At 42.2% G+C, this 22,909-nt stretch overlaps 3 protein-coding genes across 10 annotated transcripts; all 3 read left to right on the top strand.

Annotated features, from left to right (window-relative positions):
- Positions 1-7,244: 7,244 nt before the first annotated feature.
- Positions 7,245-10,638, top strand: LOC134092431 (uncharacterized). 7 transcript variants are annotated; one of them, XM_062545330.1, is made up of 4 exons: positions 7,245-7,700; positions 7,847-7,962; positions 9,012-9,294; positions 9,874-10,638. In XM_062545330.1, the coding sequence occupies exons 1-4, from the start codon at positions 7,301-7,303 to the stop codon at positions 10,566-10,568; spliced, it is 1,494 nt and encodes a 497-aa protein (XP_062401314.1). In that variant the 5' UTR covers positions 7,245-7,300; the 3' UTR covers positions 10,569-10,638. The 7 variants fall into 7 exon arrangements, with proteins under 7 accessions (XP_062401314.1, XP_062401290.1, XP_062401321.1 ...); XM_062545306.1 differs by having other exon boundaries at positions 9,391-10,638; XM_062545337.1 differs by having other exon boundaries at positions 9,012-9,414; positions 10,183-10,638.
- A 4,313-nt stretch (positions 10,639-14,951) lies between these two features.
- Positions 14,952-18,238, top strand: LOC134092472 (uncharacterized). Of its 2 annotated transcripts, XM_062545355.1 has the most exons (4): positions 14,955-15,410; positions 15,558-15,673; positions 16,721-17,405; positions 18,081-18,238. In XM_062545355.1, the coding sequence occupies exons 1-4, from the start codon at positions 15,011-15,013 to the stop codon at positions 18,161-18,163; spliced, it is 1,284 nt and encodes a 427-aa protein (XP_062401339.1). In that variant the 5' UTR covers positions 14,955-15,010; the 3' UTR covers positions 18,164-18,238. The 2 variants fall into 2 exon arrangements, with proteins under 2 accessions (XP_062401330.1, XP_062401339.1); XM_062545346.1 differs by having other exon boundaries at positions 14,952-15,410; positions 16,721-18,238.
- A 2,957-nt stretch (positions 18,239-21,195) lies between these two features.
- Positions 21,196-22,526, top strand: LOC134079216 (C-type lectin domain family 4 member M-like). Its single transcript, XM_062535423.1, has one exon. The coding sequence runs from the start codon at positions 21,196-21,198 to the stop codon at positions 22,135-22,137; it is 942 nt and encodes a 313-aa protein (XP_062391407.1). The 3' UTR covers positions 22,138-22,526.
- Positions 22,527-22,909: the final 383 nt, after the last annotated feature.

The raw sequence follows: 22,909 nt of genomic DNA, 5'->3' as shown, positions 1-22,909 counted from the left end.
ATTAAAATAGAGGAAGGAAAACTCCTTACCTCACTTTACCGGAAGGAGACAGACCGTAATACACTCCTCTTGGCAAGTAGTGCACATCCTAAAACATTGAAATATGGCCTCCCAAAAAGCCAATTCTATAGACTGAGGCGTATTTGTCATTCTACTGAAGACTTCATTGAGAATGCTGAAGATATGAAACAACGCTTTGTAGCAAGGGGATATCCCTCAGCTTGCATTGAGGAAGCATACAATACAGCTTTATCTACATCTCGAGTTGACTTATTAAAAAAAAGTGTTAAAAGGGACAAGGCATTTTCTGTTTCATGTATCACAACATATAGCCCATCTGCCCAAATGATTAAAAATACTATCATGAAGTACTGGCCTCTAATTAAAGATGACCCCTTCCTTCAAGACAAATTCAAGGAGCCGCCCTTATTCGTATTTAGACGGGGTCCTAATCTCCGCAATAAGGTAGTGAAGGCGAGTATACATACAGAACCAAAGCAAAGCCTTCTGGCACCACTCAAAGATGGAAATCATCCATGTGGTAATTGTGCTCAATGCAACAATACACATAAGACAAGAGACTTTAGACACCCTAGGACGGGTAAGAGTTTCTCTGTGAAAGGCTTCATCACATGTAACACTAGAAATGTTATTTATATGTTAAAGTGCCCATGTGATAAGATATATGTGGGAAAAACCACACACTGTTTAAAACAAAGAATCAGCGAACACAAAAGCTCAATTAGACGATCTGATCCCAACTACCCGGTAGCCTGTCATTTTAATGAACATTCTCATACTGTCTCCTAACCTTGGCTTCCAGGGTATCGAACAAGTGAAGCTGCCCAGAGGGGGTGACATTGATAAGAAATTATGCCAGAGGGAATCGTTTTGGATACACACCTTGGATTCACTCCACCCAAAAGGTTTAAATACTGATTTTGATATGAGTGTGTTACTGTAATACTGTTTGGAACTGAATGAACTGCATTGTATGATGACTAAATGTCTGATGTTTATGCAGTTCTACACTCCTGGTTGTATCAAAATGACTCTGTTTATTTGTGTTTTTGTACTTTTTTATTTTGTTTATTGTAATTGCACATTTGAGGATATTGTTAATTCAAAATCACCTCAGTTACCTAGTGTATGCCACTGACATGTATTAGACAGACTACAAATATGTCTACTGGACTACATCTCCCAAGAGGTCATGAGTAATCAGACAGGTGTGTCCCGTTTGATTGATTGTACTAATTGAACCCTTGTTAGGCTATTAAATGTACTGCTCTGTGTGTGGTGTGCAATGCCCTGATGAAGGTCTAAGGACCGAAAGCTTGGTATAAGTAAAGACACTTTTTTGCATGGATCCAAGTGTGCAGAGACTTTTTTTCCCTATATCTTACAGACGTTTTTCTGGCACCTTGGCTTTGGAGAGTGCGGTGTACAACCCTAGAACTGTTTTCCTGATGTAAAACATTAAATATTTACATAGATTATTCGCTAATATTTTCTTGTTTATGCACAAAATTGACAATTATCAAATTGATGTCAAAATGTAGACAGACGTAAAACATCTTACAGTGATAATAATGAAATGTCTGCCAGTGCCTGTTGTCCTGCTCTGGCTCATAATCACATGTGGGCATAATAGGCTAATAACATAAACATGACAAACATAACACATTTTGCTTCGTAATCCTCAGCTCATTGGGGTAATCATGGCCGTAACCATGACCTGCCAGATCAAGAAGCAAAGGACTGCAGTGCCAGTGCCCACTTATGAGTGCTCCCAGCCTCCCGCATATGATGAGTTGTTTCCAATGAAGTCTATGCCAGAGTGTATCTAACTTTTTTGCTCTCAACGTGCTTCATATTGTTTTCTGATTTACAAAATTAGAAAATCATCAGGGCAAATATTTTTTTTCTATTTCTATTCATTGATAATAACAGATTTTACTGTTTTGTTTACCTTTTTGGACTTGCAGAGATAGAAGGAGAAGAAAAATCTAATTTAGAAAATTGTTTGTTGAATTTGTAAAACATGGACATTACTGCTAACCTGTGAAGTTCAATGTCTATATTCTTAATTGAGCAATAATCCCCGAGAGGACGTGGTTAATTGAATTTTGTTGATTGTTTGTATTCGTGTTACATTTTTTGTCCTTGTAACTTCTTGTTTGCACAATAAAGAAAAATAAATAAATAAACAAAATGCAATATAATATTGCTTTAATCACTCCTATCCTCAGATGAGATGTTATGAACTGCACAAAATGTCATGCGTATTATTAACCTGACATCCTCTGGGAGTATGCCACGTTTTGTGGGATTCCATCCATGGGGGGCTATATAATAAATATATTTATGTGTAGCCTACTGCAGTGGTTCTTAACTGGTCTGGCTTTGGAACCCACAACTTCCTATGTTCATAAAGTCGCGACCCATATATTTATCTAGTGTTCAAACCAAAGGATGTGAGCTACATGGTAACCTACAAAGTGCCTGTAGACCTACTTGTCTGGAACATTTGGCATTACATTTGCGTTTACCACTAAAGTTATGTCTAACATGACCGGTCAAATAAACATTGCTTATGTCCATGATAATGACTGACATTGGCTACGAATAAAGCCTGTTAAAGTGATGGTACAATATTAGAAAATAAAAGCTCTGTGACCCACCCAGAACGGTTCCGCGACCCATTTTTGGGTCCCGACCCACCAGTTAAGAAACACTGGCCTACTGGTCACTTTAGTGACTGGTCACCCAACGGCCTGCAGATGGTGCTATTTAGCAAAGGGTTGCTGGGAATGATACTGTCAACTCTCTCACACACACACACGCACGTATGCACACACACATCAACAGATTCACACAGAGAGATAACCACACATCCACAGATTCCACACATCCACAAACACGCACGCACGCATCCAAACACACGCACACATTTTTATACACAAAAGCAAACTCACACATGCACACACTCATTTATATGAGTTCATTTATAAGAGTAGGAGATATATGCATATCAATTGCACAAAAAGGAGATGCAAGTTATAAATAAATGCCCAGAGACATAATCCTGGGTTTTATCAGGTCCCTTTCCACAGGTGTGTTAATCTAGCTTGCACCATAGACCTCTGAAGTTCGCCTACAAAAAAGCCACCATCTTTGCCCAAATAAGGAGATCGGGTATCTTGAGATTTTTTCTATGGGAAAATAACATGGGGATTTTCAATTATCGCACCTGTTAAACTTTCACGGGGATGATGACATTGGGGAATGCAGACGTTTTTCCCTACACAGTTTTGTGGATCACAGTGGATACTGTGATCTTCGGTAGGTGAAGACAGCACACTTTGATCTTTGCTACCCCAGAGCTAACTTACAGTACCATGCAACTTGCCATAGGCAGTTAGCTTCAATTAACTCCCGGATCTCCTTATATGGGCAAAGATGGCAGCTTTGGATCCTTTTTGTAGGCGAACTTCAGAGGTCTATTGCTGCATTCACGTGCTATGGAAAATATGGTATTTTCCATTTGTGACCTGGGGCCTGTTGCACAAAAGCAGAATTAAGACATCCGGGATAAGTTACTGAGCCGCGATCACTGAATCCTAAACAAGAGCATACCGGCTGAATTGGTTGCACAAAGACCAATCCAGGATGAGCAGACACGGATTCATCAAGCCAGGTGTAAGTTATTCGGTGTATGTGCGCGTTCTCGTTTCTCCCCCAATAACTCGCGGTTGGAATAAAAAAAGACGCGAAAAATAGCGTCTTGCACACAAAGTGAACAACCGCTTTTGATATAGACTAACAACGAGGTAAAGTTTTACTTTTTTGGATGGGGGTTCATGATTATTTCTGTTACATAGCGGGAGTAGGTGTGGCAGATCAACTGAATGCAAATTTACGTATGCACCCACGTGTGAGAGCTTCCTTGTCTCGGCACGCAACGTCATTAAGGAAGCGCTTTGCCACCGCAATGCACAAAGTATCTTAATTTGTCTTAAAAGCCGAATTAGTTGAAAACACCTTCGAAAAATGTCCCCTCCACTTCCAATCAACTACCAGCCTACAGCAGCCTATTCATCAAACATCTGTCAAAAAAGAAGCAAACAACGAGTAGGCTATGTTATTAATTATAAGGCCACCATAATTTAAATGACATCCATATGGTATTAGGCAGATATTCTGCTGTGTTTTGCGAGTAAATGCATGTAGCAAATAATATATAAATGGAATCTACAGCTCTTTAAAAAAAAATCACGTGGAGGTCTCATTTGAATGACAGCTAGCTGAACCAATCAGATAATGTAATTACCATTAGAATCAACTTATCTTGGATGTTAGCCTGGTCAGGAGCAGGCTAGCTCCACAGAATAAATCGCCATGGTAACTTATACCATAACATATCCTGCTGCCCCCTATCCCGCTTTTGTGCAACTGGATCACGGATAAATTGAGCCAGGATAACCAAGATATCCCGGGTTAATCCCTTATCCTAGTTTTGTGCAATAGGCCCCTGGGGCCTATTTCACAAAACCAGAGTAAGTAGATCCAAGATAAGTGACGACACACGCGGTTGACCAAGCCTGGTCAAAGTAAACATGCTAAATACGTTTCACTAATGCTGAGCGCAGATGAGTTGAGGCGGCTAGGTCAAGACAGGTGTAAGTTATTCGGTATGTGTGCGCGTTCTCGTTTCTCCCCCAAATAACTCACGGTGGGAATAAAAAAGACGCGAAAAATAGCGTATTGCACACAAAGTGAACAACCGCTTTTGATATAGACTAACAACGAGGTAAAGTTGTACTTTTTTGGATGGGAATCATGAGTATTTCTGTTACATAGCGGGAGTAGGTGTGGCAGATCAACTGAATGCAAATTTACGTATGCACCCACGTGTGAGAGCTTCCTTGTCTCAGCACGCAACGTCATTAAGAAAGCTCTTTGCCACCGCAAAGATGCACAAAGTATGTCCTATATTATCTTAATTTGTCTTAAAGGCCGAATTAGTTGAAAACACCTTCGAAAAATGTCCCCTCCACTTCCAACCAACTACTACAGTAGGCTATTCATCAAACGTCCGTCAAAAAAGAAGCAAACAACGAGTATTATAAGGCCACCATAATTTAAATGACACCCATATGGTATAGGCAGCCATTCTGCTGTGTTTTGCGAGTAAATACAAGTAGCAAATAAATGGAATACAGCTCTTTGAAAAAATCGCATGGAGGTCTGATTTGACTGACAGCTAGCAGAACCAATCAGATAATGTAATTACCATTAGAATTAACTTAGCTTGGCTGTTAGCCTGGTCGGGAGCAGGCTAGCTTCCAAGTATAAATTCCCATGGTAACTTATATGTGATCTCTTCTGTGAAACCAAGTCAAGGCTATGTTCATCCAGGATAACCCAGTAAGCCTGTCTAAATCCCCTATCTTGGTTTTGTGAAATACCCCCCTGGGGCCTATTTCACAAAACCAGAGTAAGTAGATCCAAGATAAGTGACGACACGCGCGGTTGACCAAGCCTGGTCAAAGTAAACATGCTAAATACGTTTCACTAATGCTGAGCGCAGATGAGTTGAGGCGGCTAGGTCAAGACAGGTGTAAGTTATTCGGTATGTGTGCGCGTTCTCGTTTCTCCCCCAAATAACTCACGGTGGGAATAAAAAAGACGCGAAAAATAGCGTCTTGCACACAAAGTGAACAACCGCTTTTGACATAGACTAACAACGAGGTAAAGTTGTACTTTTTTGGATGGGTATCATGAGTATTTCTGTTACATAACGGGAGTAGGTGTGGCAGATCAACTGAATGCAAATTTACGTATGCACCCACGTGTGAGAGCTTCCTTGTCTCAGCACGCAACGTCATTAAGAAAGCTCTTTGCCACCGCAAAGATGCACAAAGTATGTCCTATATTATCTTAATTTGTCTTAAAAGCCGAATTAGTTGAAAACACCTTCGAAAAATGTCCCCTCCACTTCCAACCAACTACTACAGTAGGCTATTCATCAAACGTCCGTCAAAAAAGAAGCAAACAACGAGTATTATAAGGCCACCATAATTTAAATGACACCCATATGGTATAGGCAGCCATTCTGCTGTGTTTTGCGAGTAAATACAAGTAGCAAATAATATATAAATGGAATACAGCTCTTTGAAAAAATCGCATGGAGGTCTGATTTGACTGACAGCTAGCAGAACCAATCAGATAATGTAATTACCATTAGAATTAACTTAGCTTGGCTGTTAGCCTGGTCGGGAGCAGGCTAGCTTCCAAGTATAAATTCCCATGGTAACTTATATGTGATCTCTTCTGTGAAACCAAGTCAAGGCTATGTTCATCCAGGATAACCCAGTAAGCCTGTCTAAATCCCCTATCTTGGTTTTGTGAAATACCCCCCTGGTAGTTACCAGTGTGCTGTGTTCAAGTGCTTTGTTGACGTACTGTTAGGAAATAAGGAAATTAGCTGTCACTCATCACTAGCTAGCATATAGCTCTGGGTAGGCAATACCAAACCATAACAGCTTTTTAAAAATGTACACTGAGTGTCAAAGCATTATATTAATTGTCAATGACACAACATTGTATAGGCTGCAAAAAACATCTGCTAACAGTAGCAAACAATGTTTAGTAGTAAACAATGCTACCACTCACAACTCTTCCGTTGCTCTCCGCCATGTTGAAAATGTCAAAGGTTATCTCATCTCGGCAACTCGTCCATCAAAATATTCTACGAGTTGCCCAGTGGAAAATACCACATGAGATGGTGTTCATGTGCATTTTTGACCTCGGCTTTTGGTATTTACCATAATTACCATAGCACATGAAGGCACCATATGCAGTCTGTACTGATAATCTAGGTGCTTGATTGTATACACCTGTGGAAAGGGACCTGATGAAACCCATGGATGCCTCTCATTTAGTCTTTTATACATCCTCCCTTCCTTACTCGGTCCTCGTCCTCACTGATCTACATAAAGAATGATGGGGCGGCAACAATGGGATAGTCTAACCAGTGTTAGTTATAGATCAGTGGGAACGAGCCTGGAGGATAGAGCATCGAAGATCGAGTAGAGTTTGAGAGCCACCCCATGAATAGTAGGCCTAGACTGTTCAAGTGTTCAGCTGCATCATCAATTAAAACCTGATCAGAGGCTTGGTCGCTGGTCTCATATCAATTTGTGGTAATTGAGTAGCTCTATTTATAGGCTACTGGAGGAGTTGTGAGACCAATGCTTATACAGCTCTCTGGTTGTAGGCTACAACTCTTATAGAAATGAGGCTTAAACCAAACAGGGGTATTTTATTTTTGTGTCTCGTGCTCCCTTACATTGGTCAAGTATGTGGCATAAGCCTGGGAATAGTGCAAAAAGATGAGCTGCATCGTGAGGAGAGGTCCAAGGATATTCACACTGGAACAATTACTTTCGGAACCGGGAATATTTCACTGGGTCGAAATCTGGAATATGAGAGCCGATATGTTGGCGAAAACCCTACAAATGATGGCTCGGTTAACATTCAAGCCGACTTTTCCCATCCAGGCCTGTTGGGTGGACAAAGCAAGATTGATGACATTAGGGCCTGGAGTCGTATGCGACCGAAGTTGGTATGCACTAATGACCTCATGAAGTTCTCAGCACAAGGCCCTGGGTGCTCTTCACTCCAGTTATACAAAGGTAAGAAATGTATTGGATGGTTTTTTTTTCTTCCTTCAGTGTACACGATCATTTTGACATTAGTAGCTTAATTCAGCTGATACCTTTTCTGGTGGTATTGGCAACAATAATTTAAGACCAGACATTTTCTCTCTTCTACTCCACAGGTGGCAAGCCACTCTCACTAAGCCAGCTACCACGAGACTGTGGCTACTCTGTGAAAAGGACTGCTGTGGGCCTTAAGTTTCTTGCCCCTCTTGATGGCTGTGATGTTGTAGAACAGGTAGGCTACCTGTTCCATCAGGATTTAATGTTTCTTTTGTTGTTGGAGTAACGTTACCTCAGATGCCATCAGTCACTACGTAACAAAACCCCATATCATAAATGTCTTACTTTTGACCTGAAATTGAGGGGGTTGGGGTTTTTGTTTAAAAGTAGAAATGTAAGGAAAATGCCCTACTGAATTCACCCCTTTTCTTTTAATTCCCCCTTAATCACGCAATCCCTGAAATGGCACCTGGAAATAAAATCAAGATGCTTAAATGGTCTGACAATTGTTAATGACAAAGGAGCCCCTTACTTGATCCATTGAATGGAAGATTAGTTTCACACATGCCTTAACTTTCTTAAAATGGCGTTGTGGGTTTGGTATGTTTTTACGGGTAATTTGACTGCACATTCTCAACTGAACTTGTGAAGTTTAAACAAAATAAAAATAAGTCTTGCGGTCACTTGAACGTGACTTAAGCCTACCTTACACTGACAAGATTTGGGAAGGATTCTTGAAAGACTGTAGTCTTGTGAGTGACCCTTGAATGAGTAAGGTAGGCTTAATTTGTAAAAGTAGGCCTGTTAAAAAAATCCTTGGCTGGCTTGTTTATATGAACTATTTTAACAGAAGGTATTGTTAAATAAAGTTACCTTTGCTGCACCAGGTAGTTTTTAGCATTGTTTGCATGGAGCAATCCCGTGTCTCTCGCTGTATGTTTCAGTATTTTTGTTGCCCTCTTCAGGTACTTGTTGGCATATTTCATGAATTGACTTCAGTAGCTTGAATGACTTAAGCTTTCTTGGGCGAAGTCCAATCAGTTCACCAGAGGGCTAGGGGCTAATGGGTGTACATGGTAACTATTTCAATACGATGTGGTCCCTTGCAAACAGACATGTGAGCATACAGTAGGAGTGGCCATAATGGTTGTATGGCTCTTTAACCAGAAGTGTTCCTGAAGTTGGGCAAAAGCACCCCCAAGTAGTTAAAGATTTAAATTCATGTGGTCATGTTTCAGGTTTGTTGGGCAAGGTGTGTAACTGCATTATTTTATCTTCCTCCAGGGCAATAACCACTTGCTACAGCTGTTGTGGAATGGCAATCCAGTAACCCTCTCCTGCCCTGTATCAAGCTCAGGCCAAGTCTCTCCAGTTGTATCTACTACTCCAGCTACAGAAGCACCGCTTCCTCCACAGAATTGGTGGATGCATCCCATTTTTGGAGGCTTCCCCCCTCTAATGCCAGTGGCTCCCCCTCCAGCTACCGAAGCACCTACTACAGCTGCCAAGCTTCCTCCACAGAATCAATGGATGCAGCCCATTTTTGGAGGCTTCCACCCTGTAATGCCTGTGTCTACTGCTGCACCAACTACAGAAGCCGCTGAACTTCCTCCAAAGAATCAATGGGTGCATCCCATTTTTGGAGGCTTCCACCCTGTAATGCCTGTGGCTCCAGCTACTGAAGCACCTACCACAGCTGCCAAGCTTCCTCCACAGAATCCGTGGGTGCATCCCATTTTTGGAGGCTTTCACCCTGTAATGCCTGTGGCTACTGTTGCACCAACTACAGAAGCTGCTGAACCTCCTACACAGAATCAATGGATGCATCCCATTTTTGGAGGCTTCCACCCTGTAATGCCTGTGGCTACTGTTGCACCAACTACAGAAGCTGCTGAACCTCCTCCACAGAATCAATGGATGCATCCCATTTTTGGAGGCTACCACCCTGTAATGCCTGTGGCTACTGTTGCACCAACTACAGAAGCTGCTGAACCTCCTCCACAGAATCAATGGATGCATCCCATTTTTGGAGGCTTCCACCCTGTAATGCCTGTGGCTACTGTTGCACCAACTACAGAAGCCGCTGAACTTCCTCCACAGAATCAATGGGTGCATCCCATTTTTGGAGGCTTCCACCCTGTAATGCCTGTGGCTCCAGTTACTGAAGCACCTACCACAGCTGCCAAGCTTCCTCCACAGAATCCGTGGGTGCATCCCATTTTTGGAGGCTTCCACCCTGTAATGCCTGTGGCTACTGTTGCACCAACTACAGAAGCCGCTGAACTTCCTCCACAGAATCAATGGGTGCATCCCATTTTTGGAGGCTTCAACCCTGTAATGCCTGTGGCTACTGTTGCACCAACTACAGAAGCCGCTGAACATCCTTCAAAGAATCAATGGGTGCATCCCATTTTTGGAGGCTTCCACCCTGTAATGCCTGTGGCTACTGAAGCACCAACTACAGAAGCTGCTGAACCTCCTCCACAGAATCAATGGATGCAGCCCATTTTTGGAGGCTTCCACCCTGTAATGCCTGTGGCTACTGTTGCACCAACTACAGAAGCCGCTGAACTTCCTCCACAGAATCAATGGGTGCATCCCATTTTTGGAGGCTTCAACCCTGTAATGCCTGTGGCTCCAGCTACTGAAGCACCAACTACAGAAGCTGCTGAACCTCCTCCACAGAATCAATGGATGCAGCCCATTTTTGGAGGCTTCCACCCTGTAATGCCTGTGGCTCCAGCTACTGAAGCACCAACTACAGAAGCTGCCCAGCTTCCTCCACAGAAACAATGGGTGCCTGTCTTTGGAGGCAACTATGGTGTTCCTTTTGGTCAGTGAAGAGACTGTCCATTGTCTTTTTATTCAAATAGGTGTTATTTAATGCATATATTAAAATGTGTACTTGGAATTTAAGTTGTCTGAGGTCATTTGTTCAAGCTGCCTTGTGTACAATAATGATCCAGGTTTCACCACAATTTAGTTGAAGTCTTTAGACACTCAATGTTTCAAGGGGGTAAGGGTTTTGTGAGTCTACTCGTCCTTCAAAAAGATGGTCCTATTGTAATGGCAACTCTGCAACAGAATCACTTGAATTACTTTTTTTTTTTTTTTTTTTAGCTTTGTGTTCTAACAAGTTAGGATTTTAACACTTCCAAAAACTTGCTCTATGTAAATTACGAGGGCCCGAGCACCGAGGGGCGGTTGCTTCAGGTGTTTTTGTACAGATATTATACGCTGCTCAACACTGGTTCATAGGAGTATAGCAAAGTATTGCCGAAAAGATTGCTATGTCTTCCATTGCAGTCTCAAGAGCATGGAAAAGATTCCAGGAGACTGGCAGTTGATCTAGGAGAGCAGGGCAGAGTGGTAAAAGGTCCTTAACCCAGTAGCAGGACCAGTATCTGCTTCATTGTGCAAGGAGGGACAGTAGGAGCTTTGCTAGAGCTAGAATGACCTCCAGCAGGCCGCTGGTGTGAATGTCTCTGGCCACATTGTCAAGAGTGACCTGAGGGCCCAATGGCCTCTAGAGGGACCTGTGTTCACTGCCCTGTTCTGCAAGGGTATGCCTCTGTAGACCATTACTGACCCACCACCAAACCAGTCATGGTGAATGATGTTGCAGAACATCGTCCACAACATCTCCAGACCCTTTCATGTCTGTCATGTGCTCATGGTGAACCTGCTCTCATCTGTGAAAAGCACAGGATGTTAGTGTTAGACCTGCCAATATTGCATTCTATGGCCAATGTAAATTGAGCTCCACGGTGCTGGGCAGTGAGCACAGGTCTCTAGAGGCCATCGGACCCTCAGGCCACCTTAATGAAGTCTGACAGTGGACATTCACACCAGTGACCTGCTAGAGGTCATTCTGTAAGGCTATAGGCAGGGCTCCTACTGTTCCTCCTTGCACAAAGGAGCAGATACTGATCCTGCTACTGGGTTAAGGACCTTCTACCACTCTGCCCTCCTAGAGCAACTGCCTGTCTCCTGGAATCTCTTCCATGCTCTTGAGACTGCAGTGGGAGACACAGCAATCTTTTTGGCAATGGAAAGTATATTGGTGTGCCACTCTGGAGGAGTTGGATTACCCTGTGCAACCTCTGTAGGCTCCAGATACTGGCTTATGCTACCAGTAGTAACACTGACCCTATCCAAATGCAAAACTAGTGAAAAATCAGTCAAGAAGGATTAAGATGGAAAAATTACCAGTTGCCACCACCTGTAAAGCCATTCTTGTTTTGGGGGTCATCCCACAGTTGGCCCTCTAATACACCTGTGGTAAATTTCATTGACATCAAAGCAGGTCAACCTGATTCACAATCACCTCTGTTACATAACTGGCCAGATCAATATCCCTCAAGTGTGACTGACTTGATGCTATACTCAAATGAACCAGTTGCTTTAATCGCTCCTATCTTCAGATGAGATGTTATGAACTGCACAAAATGTGATGTGTATTATAAACCTGACAGCCTCTGGGAGTATGCCAAGTTTTGTGGAATTTCATCCATGGGGGGCTATATAATAAATACAAAATAAAGCACAAGTGACCCCTTTAGCATAACTAGGCCTATTGATGGCTTAAATTGATTCCTAGAATGCAATGGGGAGTGTCATGCACAAAATTCAACATCGACCGCAATTCAATTTCTAATTTTGTCCTTCATATTATTTTTAGCCATGTCTTCCTTTCCCGGTGGAGGAATATGTGATAATGGATGTTCTAACTGGGATTCTTTTTGGATTGGCTATTGTGGCGGTAAAAACTTTCATTCTTGATTTTGGTCAATTATTTCCTGTTTTCCTGATGTAAAACATCAAATATTTACATAGATTATTCGCTAATATTTTCTTGTTTATGCACAAAATTGACAATTATCAAATTGATGTCAAAATGTAGACAGACGTAAAACATCTTATAGTGATAATGATGAAATGTCTGCCAGTGCCTGTTGTCCTGCTCTGGCTCATAATCACATGTGGGCATAATAGCCTAATAACATAAACATGACAAACATAACACGTTTTGCTTCGTAATCCTCAGCTCATTGGGGTAATCATGGCCGTAACCATGACCTGCCAGATCAAGAAGCAAAGGACTGCAGTGCCAGTGCCCACTTATGAGTGCTCCCAGCCTCCCGCATATGATGAGTTGTTTCCGATGAAGTCTATGCCAGAGTGTATCTAACTTTTTTGCTCTCAACGTGCTTCATATTGTTTTCTGATTTACAAAATTAGAAAATCATCAGGGCAAATATTTTTTTTCTATTTCTATTCATTGATAATAACATGTTAACATTTTATGTTGCCAGATTTTACTGTTTTGTTTACCTTTTTGGACTTGCAGAGATAGAAGGAGAAGAAAAATCTAATTTAGAAAATTGTTTGTTGAATTTGTAAAACATGGACATTACTGCTAACCTGTGAAGTTCAATGTCTATATTCTTAATTGAGCAATAATCCCCGAGAGGACGTGGTTAATTGAATTTTGTTGATTGTTTGTATTCGTGTTATATTTTTTGTCCTTGTAACTTCTTGTTTGCACAATAAAGAAAAATAAATAAATAAATAATATGCAATATAATATTGCTTTAATCACTCCTATCCTCAGATGAGATGTTATGAACTGCACAAAATGTCATGCGTATTATTAACCTGACATCCTCTGGGAGTATGCCACGTTTTGTGGGATTCCATCCATGGGGGGCTATATAATAAATATATGTATGTGTAGCCTACTGCAGTGGTTCTTAACTGGTCTGGCTTTGGAACCCACAATTTCCTATGTTCATAAAGTCGCGACCCATATATTTATCTAGTGTTCAAACCAAAGGATGTGAGCTACATGGTAACCTACAAAGTGCCTGTAGACCTACTTGTCTGGAACATTTGGCATTACATTTGCGTTTACCACTAAAGTTATGTCTAACATGACCGGTCAAATAAACATTGCTTATGTCCATGATAATGACTGACATTGGCTACGAATAAAGCCTGTTAAAGTGATGGTACAATATTAGAAAATAAAAGCTCTGTGACCCACCCAGAACGGTTCCGCGACCCATTTTTGGGTCCCGACCCACCAGTTAAGAAACACTGGCCTACTGGTCACTTTAGTGACTGGTCACCCAACGGCCTGCAGATGGTGCTATTTAGCAAAGGGTTGCTGGGAATGATACTGTCAACTCTCTCACACACACACACGCACGTATGCACACACACATCAACAGATTCACACACAGAGATAACCACACATCCACAGATTCCACACATCCACAAACACGCACGCACGCATCCAAACACACGCACACATTTTTATACACAAAAGCAAACTCACACATGCACACACTCATTTATGAGTTCATTTATAAGAGTAGGAGATATATGCATATCAATTGCACAAAAAGGAGATGCAAGTTATAAATAAATGCCCAGAGACATAATCCTGGGTTTTATCAGGTCCCTTTCCACAGGTGTGTTAATCTAGCTTGCACCATAGACCTCTGAAGTTCGCCTACAAAAAAGCCACCATCTTTGCCCAAATAAGGAGATCCGGTATCTTGAGATTTTTTCTATGGGAAAATAACATGGGGATTTTCAATTATCGCACCTGTTAAACTCTCACGGGGATGATGACATTGGGGAATGCAGACGTTTTTCCCTACACAGTTTTGTGGATCTTCGGTAGGTGAAGACAGCACACTTTGATCTTTGCTACCCCAGAGCTAACTTACCATGCAACTTGCCATAGGCAGTTAGCTTCAATTAACTCCCGGATCTCCTTATATGGGCAAAGATGGCAGCTTTGGATCCTTTTTGTAGGCGAACTTCAGAGGTCTATGCAGTCTGTACTGATAATCTAGGTGCTTGATTGTATACACCTGTGGAAAGGGACCTGATGAAACCCATGGATGCCTCTCATTTAGTCTTTTATACATCCTCCCTTCCTTACTCGGTCCTCGTCCTCACTGATCTACATAAAGAATGATTTGGCGGCAACAATGGGATAGTCTAACCAGTGTTAGTTATAGATCAGTGGGAACGAGCCTGGAGGATAGAGCATCGAAGATCGAGTACAGAGTTTGAGAGCCACCCCATGAATAGTAGGCCTAGACTGTTCAAGTGTTCAGCTGCATCATCAATTAAAACCTGATCAGAGGCTTGGTCGCTGGTCTCATTTCAATTTGTGGTAATTGAGTAGCTCTATTTATAGGCTACTGGAGGAGTTGTGAGACCAATCTTATACAGCTCTCTGGTTGTAGGCTACAACTCTTATAGAAATGAGGCTTAAACCAAACAGGGGTATTTTATTTTTGTGTCTCATGCTCCCTTACATTGGTCAAGTATGTGGTATAAGCCTGGGAATAGTGCAAAAAGATGAGCTGCATCGTGAGGAGAGGTCCAAGGATATTCACACTGGAACAATTACTTTCGGAACCGGGGATATTTCACTGGGTCGAAATCTGGAATATGAGAGCCGATATGTTGGCGAAAACCCTACAAATGATGGCTCGGTTAACATTCAAGCCGACTTTTCCCATCCAGGCCTGTTGGGTGGACAAAGCAAGATTGATGACTATAGGGCCTGGAGTCGTATGCGACCGAAGTTAGTATGCACTAATGACCTCATGAAGTTCTCAGCACAAGGCCCTGGGTGCTCTTCACTCCAGTTATACAAAGGTAAGAAATGTATAGGATGGCTTTTTTTTTCTTCCTTCAGTGTACACGATCATTTTGACATTAGTAGCTTAATTCAGCTGATACCTTTTCTGGTGGTATTGGCAACAATAATTTAAGACCAGACATTTTCTCTCTTCTACTCCACAGGTGGCAAGCCACTCTCACTAAGCCAGCTACCACGAGACTGTGGCTACTCTGTGAAAAGGACTGCTGTGGGCCTTAAGTTTCTTGCCCCTCTTGATGGCTGTGATGTTGTAGAACAGGTAGGCTACCTGTTCCATCAGGATTTAATGTTTCTTTTTTGTTGTTGGAGTAACGTTACCTCAGATGCCATCAGTCACTACAGTACGTAACAAAACCCCATATCATAAATGTCTTACTTTTGACCTGAAATTTAGGGGGTTGGGGGTTTTGTTTAAAAGTAGAAATGTAAGGAAAATGCCCTACTGAATTCACCCCTTTTCTTTTAATTCCCCCTTAATCACGCAATCCCTGAAATGGCACCTTGAAATAAAATCAAGATGCTTAAATGGTCTGACAATTGTTAATGACAAAAGAGCCCCTTACTTGATCCATTGAATGGAAGATTAGTTTCACACATGCCTTAACTTTCTTAAAATGGCATTGTGGGTTTGGTATGTTTTTAGGGGTAATTTGACTGCACATTCTCAACTGAACTTGTGAAGTTTAAACAAAATAAAAATAAGTCTTGCGGTCACTTGAATGTGACTTAAGCCTACCTTACACTGACAAGATTTGGGAAGGATTCTTGAAAGACTGTAGTCTTTTGAGTGACCCTTGAATGAGTAAGGTAGGCTTAATTTGTAAAAGTAGGCCTGTTAAAAAAATCCTTGGCTGGCTTGTTTATATGAACTATTTTAACAGAAGGTATTGTTAAAGTTACCTTTGCTGCACCAGGTAGTTTTTAGCATTGTTTGCATGGAGCAATCTCATGTGTCTCGCTGTATGTTTCAGTATTTTTGTTGCCCTCTTCAGGCACTTGTTGGCATATTTCATGAATTGACTTCAGTAGCTTGAATGACTTAAGCTTTCATGGGTGAAGTCCAATCAGTTCACCAGAGGGCTAGGGGCTAATGGGTGTACATGGTAACTATTTCAATACGATTTGGTCCCTTGCAAACAGACATGTGAGCTTAGGAGTGGCCATAATGGTTGTACAGCTCTTTAACCAGAAGTGTTCCTGAAGTTGGTCAAAAGGACCCCCAAGTAGTTAAAGATTTAAATTCATGTGGTCATGTTTCAGGTTTGTTGGGCAAGGTGTGTGACTGCATTATTTTATCTTCCTCCAGGGCAATAACCACTTGCTACAACTGTTGTGGAATGGCAATCCAGTAACCCTCTCCTGCCCTGTATCAAGCTCAGGCCAAGTCTCTCCAGTTGTATCTACTACTCCAGCTACAGAAGCACCGCTTCCTCCACAGAATTGGTGGATGCCGCCCATTTTTGGAGGCTTCCCCCCTCTAATGCCAGTGGCTCCCCCTCCAGCTACCGAAGCACCTACTACAGCTGCCAAGCTTCCTCCACAGAATCCGTGGGTGCATCCCATTTTTGGAGGCTTCCACCCTGTAATGCCTGTGGCTACTGTTGCACCAACTACAGAAGCTGCTGAACCTCCTCCACAGAATCAATGGATGCAGCCCATTTTTGGAGGCTTCCACCCTGTAATGCCTGTGGCTACTGTTGCACCAACTACAGAAGCTGCTGAACCTCCTCCACAGAATCAATGGATGCAGCCCATTTTTGGAGGCTTCCACCCTGTGGCCCCAGCTACTGAAGCACCTACTACAGCTGCCAAGCTTCCTCCACAGAATCCGTGGGTGCATCCCATTTTTGGAGGCTTCCACCCTGTAATGCCTGTGGCTACTGTTGCACCAACTACAGAAGCCGCTGAACTTCCTTCAAAGAATCAATGGGTGCATCCCATTTTTGGAGGCTTCCACCCTGTAATGCCTGTGGCCCCAGCTACTGAAGCACCTACTACAGCTGCCAAGCTTCCTCCACAGAATCAATGGATGCAGCCCATTTTTGGAGGCTTCCACCCTGTAATGCCTGTGGCTCCAGTTACTGAAGCACCCACCACAGCTGCCAAGCTTCCTCCACAGAATCCGTGGGTTCATCCCATTTTTGGAGGCTTCCACCCTGTAATGCCTGTGGCTACTGTTGCACCAACTACAGAAGCCGCTGAACTTCCTTCAAATAATCAATGGGTGCATCCCATTTTTGGAGGCTTCCACCCTGTAATGCCTGTGGCTCCAGCTACTGTTGCACCAACTACAGAAGCTGCTGAACCTCCTCCACAGAATCAATGGATGCATCCCATTTTTGGAGGCTACCACCCTGTAATGCCTGTGGCTACTGTTGCACCAACTACAGAAGCTGCTGAACCTCCTCCACAGAATCAATGGATGCAGCCCATTTTTGGAGGCTTCCACCCTGTAATGCCTGTGGCTACTGTTGCACCAACTACAGAAGCTGCTGAACCTCCTCCACAGAATCAATGGATGCATCCCATTTTTGGAGGCTACCACCCTGTAATGCCTGTGGCTACTGTTGCACCAACTACAGAAGCTGCTGAACCTCCTCCACAGAATCAATGGATGCAGCCCATTTTTGGAGGCTTCCACCCTGTGGCCCCAGCTACTGAAGCACCTACTACAGCTGCCAAGCTTCCTCCACAGAAACAATGGGTGCCTGTCTTTGGAGGCAACTATGGTGTTCCTTTTGGTCAGTGAAGAGACTGTCCTTTGTCTTTTTATTCAAATAGGTGTTATTTAATGCATATATTAAAATGTGTACTTGGAATTTAAGCTGTCTGAGGTCATTCGTTCAAGCTGCTTTTCTTGAGGTTTTACTTAAGACTTGGCAAAAATTGCTAGTTTAAAATTCTACTGCCATATTGCTTGCGTGTACAGTAATGATCCTTTGTTTCTACTCAATGTTTCAAGGGGGTAAGGGTTTTGGGAGTCTACTCGTCCTTCAAAAAGATGGTCCTATTGTAATGGCAACTCTGCAACAGAATCACTTGAATTACTTTTTTTTTTTAAGCTTTGCTGTGGTCTAACAAGTTAGGATTTTAACACTTCCAAAAACTTGCTCTATGTAAATTACGAGGGCCTGAGCACCGAGGTGCGGCTGCTGCTTCAGGTGTTTTTGTACAGATTATTATACACTGCTCAACACTGGTTCATAGGAGTATAGCGTTGTGTGGAACCACCGCGGTCCATCCCTGCACATGCCCGGACTCCAACCCGCTAACCAGTAGCACCTCAGATCGGGAGTCGAGCGCGCTAACAATCCAGCTAAAAGCCCAGGCTACTGGGTCATTCTACATTAATTCAACAAATGCCTTCTGCTTGACCATCTCAGATTCCTTCAAAATTTTACCACAAAGAGTAAACATTTAAACTAACTTAGCCAAAATATTAGATTGGTATACCTAATCCATCCAGAGAAAAAACATTTTTTGAACATGGTACCCCCCCTTCTGATTTTTGGCACATTGGCACCCTCATCTAAATCTGCAAAGTTCAGATGTCTCTCAGTGTTCAAGCTAAAGACTTCAAATTTTCTGTGAATAATGATTGCTACCTATAGATTCCACATATTCATTCGTAGGATGTATGTGTTGATGCTGACTGTTTCAATCTTGTGAAATCAGAAGAAAAATGGCAGATTTCTTTCACACCCCCACATTGGGAGCCCCATTACACAATTTATAAACAATGTTTGGCAAATGGTTATGCCTCTCTACATAAGTGTTTTAAGCTGTGTCAGAAAGTAATTAAGAGGTGTCTATATTGCTTTTTTGTTGGAAGTATTGTAACACAAAACTGAAAATTAATCAATTTGGATGATGTATCTCCCCATTGTAGAGGTATGACAAGCTATACCAATGAATTGAACACATCTCCAGAAAGAGTATGGAATGAGCTTTCAGATGGAAATGTCAAGATGGTATTATGGCTATGGTTATTGAAATGTTATAATCCAGGGTATAATCAGGTACGGCAGCCATGACGGCTAAACAGGTGAAAAGCTGTGGACTGGACTGTGTGCACAATGCATACACATCACCCTTCACCCCCACTGCACTCTCTCAGTTGCACGGTGTAGCAGCTTTAGTTTGAAAAGCTACAACCACAACCACAACGGATCAGTCATGGCTTTAGCAGCACCCATTTGACAAGGAAACAAAAAATGAACAAACTCTCAACCTCAAACAACTGAATATTTGAGGGCCCATTTGTGGATTGCAGCTGATGTATGAAAGCTTATCATCCATCATGATTTTTACAGAATTTCATGGGGACAGATAAGATAAATATATAATGTACATACACTAACACTGTACATTATTCACAAGGCTACCCAAGGTCTCCTCTCACCTGTTTCAAGAGTCTTTAAGAGCCAAGAGACAGACAACTGAGAAGAGAAACTCAACATAGAGTGGGCATTGACTCCATCAAGTCAGTATAAATATAATATTACCACAGAGGGCAGAGCATTACTCACCGGACGTACAAAATTACACATACAGTAGCTTCTTCTAAGTGGAAACTCTTTCTGAAGTCTTAACTGTACACTGTGGCTCCAATGCTCACCTTCAACCAGAAGGTGGAGCTCTTCAGGTCCGCCTGCGTCATGTGCCTGATATGGACAGACAGACAGAGGGGCTGGGGTTAAAAAAGAATATTACAATCAGAATGAAAAGCTGCTTGATCCTAAACTGACTGCCCAGTGTAATATGTTTATGTAACCTGCAAAAGTGAAAGAGTTTTAAAAACTGCATGCAATGCAATAAATACAGCAGTCTGCCCTTATTGGCAAAAGGCCTGAATAAGATTAGAATGTCTGTCTTATATTTTAAGACTCAACAGGAATAACATGTCATAGCATGGACCATAGTAAGCTCTTCTAAACTATAAAATACAAAAGACACAAAGTTGTGCGCACACTTGAGGGCATTCTTCAGTCAGAGCAGCTCACCTCCTTCCCCACATCATCATTCATCCCACAAGCAATTAGCCTTTTTAATAAACATAGGCCTACAAGGTAAAACACTGGATTTAAATTGTGCCGTACCCTGCTCAGCGGGCTTGAGCAAGACGTCACATCTGTACATTCAACAACTTTGCACATCTGTACATTTGTACATTTATCATTGTACATTTTAGTATTATATTTATTATTATTATTATTATTATTATTATTATTCTTTCCTCACTCAAACAGCCTCAGTACATTACTGGTCACTATGCATTGATGCCATGTGTAGAAACAGTTTTTTCCTATTTGTCTAAATGTTTCATGTTTAAATGTCCCACCGTCCCTGTCATGTCTTGGGCTTAATGTGTAATGTCAATGTGCTTGGGGGTTGTTATTGTTATTGATACTGTATTAGGTCATGTCCAAGCCCCATTTGCTGAGAAATAATTTCCCCATGGGGACAATAAAGTTTCTCTACTCTACAGTTCTCATTCTCCAACGAAATCGTCTCTACCGAGCTCGAGTTGCTGCAGCCAACAGCTAGAGCTGCCAGGCAGACACTCTGGGGGCATGTTCATGGCCCCATAGTGCAATGGGTTGCACAAATCTGCATAATATGGTCAGGGAATGAGGACTGCATTTGTAACATGATTGAACATAATATTCTGACTGTGCCCAGGGTCCCTCACTGATCCTGTACCCCTGGGCAAGTGCCCAGTTGCCCTAATGGTTAATCCGGCCCTGCAGTGCCAGACAGAGAGAGGCAGAGCAGAGAGACATGGCAGAAGAGGGAAAATACGCTAACGCAAACCCTGAGAACTTTCATATGAGTCCCACTTCTCAAGTAAATTCAGGAACACAGGAGAAAATCTACGCCAATGAGAAACCGTGTGGCAGACCTGAGAGGGTTACAGCCTCCAAACCCTCTGGAGCGGTGAAGAACTACTCTAGATGGGTCACTGTGTGTCTGAGACTGCTGTGTGTTCTGCTGCTAGCACTCAACATAGGATTGGGTATTAAATACTTTCTAGAGAAATGCCAGCTACAGGCTGAGAGGGAGCACCTGCTAGCAAGCCATGTGAAGATCACCGTGGAAAGAGACCAGGTATTGGCCAGTAATACCGACCTGACCAGAGAGCTGGACCAGCTACTCAGCAGCAATGACCAGCTTCAAGACAGAATCTCTAAACTGGAAAAGAGATGTTCCTCTGGAAGCAATGTGAATATCAGCATGGAAAGAGATCAGGCATTGGCCAGTAATACCAACCTGACCAGACAGATGGACCAGCTACTCAAAGCCAATGACCAGCTTCAAACCAGAATCTCTAAACTGGAAAAGAGATGTCCCTCAGGATGGAGATACTTTAATACCAAATGTTACTTCATCTCCTCTTCAATAAGAACGTGGTCTGAAAGCAGACAACAATGCAAAGACAGTGGAGGAGACCTGGTGATCATCAACAGCAAAGAGGAGCAAGTTTTCATTTATGGATTGGAAATATACAGGGCCTGGATTGGACTGGTGTACAAGCAGGGTGTGTGGGAATGGATGGACAACACACAGTTGTCCACAAGCTACTGGGATCAAAGACAACCCAATCGTGACGATGAGGACTGTGTTCTCATTGCTGCTGATAAAGGTGAAACATTCTCTAGCTGGCATGATTACCCATGTAGTGACAAACATTATTTCATTTGTGGGATTCCTGCATACATGTAACACCTAAGGCACCTTTAAGAAATGTGCATGGATACTGTGTGAACTTATTGATTTTTCACGACACTCTGTGTGTTTTTAACTTATTGATGCGACATCTAATTCATACCTGTATGAACAAATAAGTGAGAGAATAAAAGGTACATTGTTGTATCTCAGTGAAGAATGTAAAAATGAACTACTGCTTAACAACTGAAAGTGAAGACCAAGATTGCTGATATTTCTATACTGTATATTGATTAATGTATGACAAGTCTGTGAAATATATTTTATATATTCATGTGCTTCATCATGGAAACTGCATAGCAAAAATAATGTTCTACATTGTCCCTAGAGCTTCTGAATTACCTTGTTGTTTAACGTTTTCTGGTTTATTGATGGTAGATTGCCACATGAGGGGGTAAAATGAGATTAAATATTTTGCATCATTGAGAATAAAGTTGAAATGTTGACAATTAAGTCGAAATGTTCTAAACAAAATGTTATAACTTGACATTCAAGATTAAAGCTTCAGTTGGCAAGATGTTTTTGATCATATTCATTGAAACCGACAGTGTGCTCAGACAGAACAACAGATGGTTTTAGAAAAAACCCTTGTGCTTCTACCTCCACCTATAGCCTGTTATTTGTTTTGCAAAAATCCACCGCTCCCAGTTCTTCTGGTCCAATAAGCGCAGGGCTGTATGATCGCTGGCAGATCTGACTGTCAATCACAGTTTGTCCACAGTCACTAAGTACAAACTCGATGGGAGGGTGCTTGGTGGTAGAGGCATGA

Source organism: Sardina pilchardus, chromosome 1, assembly GCF_963854185.1.
Source record: "Sardina pilchardus chromosome 1, fSarPil1.1, whole genome shotgun sequence".
Taxonomy (NCBI): domain Eukaryota; kingdom Metazoa; phylum Chordata; class Actinopteri; order Clupeiformes; family Clupeidae; genus Sardina; species Sardina pilchardus.
The sequence above is the reverse complement of the archived record's forward strand: the minus strand, read 5'-3'. Positions and strand labels throughout refer to the sequence as shown.